At 45.1% G+C, this 5,201-nt stretch overlaps 1 protein-coding gene across 1 annotated transcript; it reads left to right on the top strand.

Annotated features, from left to right (window-relative positions):
* The first annotated feature begins 2,028 nt into the window (after nucleotides 1-2,028).
* Nucleotides 2,029-3,806, top strand: LOC125524325 (F-box/LRR-repeat/kelch-repeat protein At1g09650-like). The gene has a single exon (XM_048689396.2). The coding sequence runs from the start codon at nucleotides 2,114-2,116 to the stop codon at nucleotides 3,236-3,238; it is 1,125 nt and encodes a 374-aa protein (XP_048545353.2). The 5' UTR covers nucleotides 2,029-2,113; the 3' UTR covers nucleotides 3,239-3,806.
* The last annotated feature ends 1,395 nt before the right edge of the window (nucleotides 3,807-5,201 follow it).

Below are 5,201 nucleotides of genomic sequence, written 5' to 3'. Positions count from 1 at the left end.
TGTTTGGTCGTCCATCTACCTCCCACATTAATGACACGCGGTTGTCAAGAACCTACTCTGGCCCCACACGTTTGTCCGGCTACCGCCCACCATTCCGCCCGCTATATAAATTGCAGCCCCGACCATAGCAGCAGTCATCCTCCTCCAGTCACTTTCTCCTCCCCGCACCACTGCCAACATGGCCTCCTCGCACCCCAAAGTTCTTTGGGACGGACACCGAGCGGACATGCGATGTGTCTATCTCGTGGACGCAAATCGGCGCAAGAATGCGTCCAGATGGGACAGCGAGCCGACGGATTTTTGGTTTGCGTCGGCGTGTCGGGCTGAATTCATCCATTTCGACCCGGACGGACATGCGCGGACCATTTGCATCGGCGCGATTCAGTTGCCCTAACTATCAAAGAACAAACATACTACAAGGGAATTTGTTGGACAATCAAAAGAACAAAGTAAGGGTCGACACTCCATGCCCCAATATCAATCCACTAGATATGGGAGAAGAGCAAGATGGAAAGTGACAAGGAGGGCATCGGAGGAGGGTTTCTAACCTGAAACATCAGAGTGGATGATGATAAATATGCAAAGGGAGTGTAAGCCAGGATGTTAGTGCCCTCACAATGGTCAGCAGCTCCAGAAACATAAGGACAATGCATCAACTATGACTGCAGATGCAAGCATTCAAAGATATATACATTGCAGCAGTTGGAGATAAGCCTCTATTCCAAATTGGTAGCACCGACGGTGGAGGCGTGGAGAAGGACCATTAGGAGAGGGGGTGGGAGCCTCGAGAAATTAAGAGTGTCCAACTAACTAAAAAGGAGAGACTAGAGAAAACAGGCATGCAATCGCATTAACACAACATGGCATAATATGTCCAAAAAAAAAACACAACATGGCATAATGGAATGTGAGACTAAAAATGAACAAAATAACCACTGAATTCATAATTTCTAAACAACAACCATAAAAATGCATGCACCCTTTTCTTATCTGATTGGGGAAATTAAGTACATGAGGTCTCTTCGTACGGCGTCTATCTCTCATGTTTCTCGTGGCCAGAATTTGGTTAGTGATTCCTAGCAAAATCTGCGTGAGTTGAGGGTAGAACAGTAGCCTGGTACCCTAGAGGTAACTGAATTATGTAAGAAAGATTGTAATTTGGACCGTCCTTAAGTAATATAAGTTTTTACCCGCAAAATAAAATAAAATGTATGCACCCAACTTAGTTGGAATGTTTGAGCATCATATAGGAAATTGGGGTTTCTTCCGCCGGGCCATGCGACCAAAAAAATGCTAGTATTGTACGAGATTTATTGGACTTAATATTTTTACGGGGTAAAAGTGTTATTAAATGCAGTAGTTGTACGAGAATATACAGAAACTCCAAACACCTTGAAAGCACGCAAGAATGCCTCAAAAAATGTTAGGTTTTTATGTTAATTACTGGATACGCCGTCGTTGTAAAAAATAATTTGCAGCTTCGATGTTATCGTTGTAAACTTTTCATGTCTTACATTATTCTGATAGGGAAACCAGAGTACGCGCAAAATTTTTTGTTTTGTGCGAGAACTGACTGGTTGTCGTTGAGAGAGTTTTTTTTGGGGTGCCCTTGAGAGAGTTTTTTTGTTGTTCTTGAGAAATACCGTTGAGAGAAGTGGGCAAGCCAAGCCCAGCCCGTTGGAGAGCAGCCGAATTGCACATCCGCGAGATCTACCTCTCCGCCGCTGCCACAAGCCCACAACTCCATAGTCCTGGCGAGATCTACCTCTCCAGGGTTTTTACCTTAATTACTGGATATGCCGTCATTGTTAAATTTAATTTGCAGCTTGGATGTCATTGCTACAAACTTTTCATGTCTTACATTATTCTGCTAGAGAAAATAAAATTGGAGGCGGTCGTTGAGATTACGCGCAGAAAATTTTGTTTTCTGCCAGAACTGACTTTTTTTTGAGACAATTCTGCGAGAACTGACCGGTTGTCGTTGAAAGGGGCCAAGGACAGCCCAGCGGAGCAGCCCAAATTGCACATCTGGGAGACGAGAGGGAGGCCTACCTCCGCCGCCGCCACAACTCCACCACTCCTGGCATAGATCTCCACCTCCCGGTGAGTGACCATGGCGGAGGCCGCAGGAGCGACTCCTCTCCTCGCTGGCCTCCCGGACGAGATCACCGTCTCGGAGATCCTCGCCCGCCTGCCCCCCAAACCCCTCCTCCGCTGCCGCGCCGTCAGCCCCGCGTGGCGCCGCGCCACCTCCACCCGCGATTTCCTCCTGTCCCACCACGCCCGCCAGCCCGCCCTGCCCCTCCTCTGCAGCCACAGCGACGTCGCCGACGGCGGCCAGTCCCTGGACGTCACGCTCTTCGACCACCGTGCAGGAGTCGCCGCCGCCGACCAGTTCCAGCGCGTCGCGCGACTGAAAACACCCCCCTTGGAAGGGGGGATTGACGGGAGTGAAAGTTTCACTCCCCTTTTCTATCCGGTGGCCTCCTGCGACGGCCTCCTCCTCCTCTCCATCGAGTGTGACCTCTGCATCTGCAACCCGGCGACTCGGCAGTATGCTCCCCTCGAGCAGCTCGATGGCTTCATGACCGTGGGGTTGTACCCTCACCCTCCTACCGGCGAGTACCGGTTGTTGCTGTACCATGAAACAGATCAACGTGCCATCTATGCTTTCTCAATTGGCTCCAACCAGCCGCCGAGGCGCATCGGGCGCCCTGATCCGTTGGCTGGTGACGGGCTTCTGTTCCGTGGTAGCCTGCATTGGCACACTGGCAACCGGATAATGGTATTCGACACCGCCACTGAGTCGTTCCGGCAGATCCGTGCCCCGGTTGCCCATGAGGACTATGGACGACTGTTTGAGATGGATGACATGCTTGGCATCTTCTTTCTTAATGATGAAAAGACGACCGTTGATATTTGGGTGATGCAGGACTACCAAGGCGAGGTCTGGGCTTTCAAGTGTCGGGTTGAATTGCCAGTTGCCGAGATCAGGGACCGGTGTCAAAATTCTAGCCATATTGAGGAAGTGGTGGTTGTTAATGGTGATGGTGAGTTGCTCGTGTTGGTCGGTTTTGAGGACTGGCTGTTTCAGGTTGATATTGATGGCAAGTTGATTGCCAGTTTCCATGCCAGAGGCCTCCCTTCCTATAATATTGTGCACAAGCAAACTCTTGTTCAACATACCTTCTTTCCGACACTCGAGGGTTATGTTATGAATGATTCGCCTTTCATTTGACCAGATGATTATGTTGTCAACGCTTAGGGATATTGAGTGTTGTGGTGTTTCTTATTGGCCTAGCTCTCCATGTCCACATGAGCTGTTGTATGTATCAACTAGATCCATTATTAAGCTTCTTTGTGCTTGGTTGATGAATATAAAAAAGTATGATCAAGAAGCTGTGACTATTAGATGTATTTTCATTGGATTCCTTTTGGGTTGAAGTGGCTGATGTGAGTGTGGATTCTAAAATTACAAGTCATTTGGGTCAGCCTCTGGAAATTTTGCCTATTGATCTGACTCATGTCTATGTTTTCTTGGAACTCAATAATGGTTCCATTGCATTCGGTTAGGTATTGAACCATACTTTTATAATCCCGCTTTTGCGTTGCATCGTTCGGTGTTGTATCAATCACTTCAATTTAGCTGCTAACCACTTTATGTGATCAATGGTTCATCTGGTGTTTGATCTTAAGATAAGCTCGTGAAATGAAACTTGTACTGATAAGCAGAAGAAAGGCTGTCATTGTCCGGCTCAGCTCACAGATTGTGCTCCCCTTTTGATTCTGTAAGTGCCAGCCATGCACTTTTTTTCTTTGACCAGCACAATGTGTATGAATTAGGCCCCCTATGAGCCGGCTTGTTTCTTTTTTATGTAGATAAGTTATGTTCAAGAAGCTCTGGCTGTTTCATGGTTGGGTGAAATTCACTTACTTTTGGGCTGAAGTGGCTAGCATGTTGATGTTAAAATTATTTTGTTGTTTTGGTCGGCGTTTGAAATAGTTGCCTGTCGATCTGCCTCATGTCTCTGCTTGTTTTTCTCTGAAATGAAGAATTGCCTTGGTTTTTGTTGAGTATCCTTCTTTTTCTTAAAGATCATCCAGTGGTTTATCTGGAACCTACTGTGTTATATAAATTCGCACTATGAAATTCTGGTAATTCAAAAATCAATTCTTGGTGTCATGACTTACCAGTGGGTAAGACTAGATATCTGTCATCTTGTATTCCAGTTTTATTATTTTAGGTACTTTGAACTCAGATATGAATTTATTTCTTTTTCAGGACATGAGAGAGGATCCCTACAACTTGTGAATTTAAGAAGCATAAAAGGAAACAATTAAAGAGAACACAAGGAAAACTGCTGTGAGTAACGTGCACAAGCCCAGTGAACACAATCCACGCAAAAAAGATGATACTAATGATTATCCAAGGTTACCGGGAAATCTGCTGATCTGACTGGCTCATCTGTTTGGCATCTGCTGTTCCCTGGCTCAATGGTGCAAGACTGTAGTGTAAAGTGATGGCCTGATGCTAATATCTCATGTGTTCTCTACAATATTGTAGCCTTTGCCTGTAGGATGTATCTAATGCTTTAACCATCTAATTTCTAACCCATCGCACATCTTCAATCTGCATAATGCATGCGGTCTGTTATGGAATTTGTGTGCATATTCATGCGCCTTTTACATGCACTGTGTTCTCAACTTCTCATTTGTTGTTTCTTATGTTAATTGCAGAACAGATTGTACTTCTCTCAAACAAGGTTACACTGCTCAAATGTTGAAGTTCTAACATGTATTGCATCGCTTTGTTCTGAAATGTAACATCTTGCTTCTATTGCAGCCTCAGCACACGCTTTACATTCAACAATCACTAAGTATACTTGAGTTTAGTGGACTACCAATGTTGTTGAACATGAAAAGGAAGGGATAGAGGCAAGTTACAACATGCATCTCAATGACTTTTGCTATTTGCACTCTGCTAATTCATAGATATTAGATCATCTGGGTTTTTTAAGAAACAATCCTGCTTTCTAAAATAAGTCTGGTTAATTTTTTTTACGATCGACGTGTTTATTACTTCATTTTTATTAAGTGGGATGGTTTATCATTTGCTTACAAGGTAATAACTGTTGGTACACCGCCTGACATCAAGATGTAAATGGAGATAAAACTGATATTCTTTGAATCAAATGGAATGT

The sequence above is a fragment of the Triticum urartu genome, chromosome 7A, assembly GCF_056163025.1.
Source record: "Triticum urartu cultivar PI428250 chromosome 7A, HENAU_Tu73, whole genome shotgun sequence".
NCBI classification, from domain to species: Eukaryota; Viridiplantae; Streptophyta; class Magnoliopsida; order Poales; family Poaceae; genus Triticum; species Triticum urartu.
Note: the sequence above shows the minus strand (reverse complement) of the source record. Positions and strands in the feature narration are given on the sequence as shown.

Bases quoted from the DNA above. Each gene is read 5' to 3' on its own strand.
- LOC125524325 (XM_048689396.2), top strand. From the start codon at position 2,114: ATGGCGGAGGCCGCAGGAGCGACTCCTCTCCTCGCTGGCCTCCCGGAC.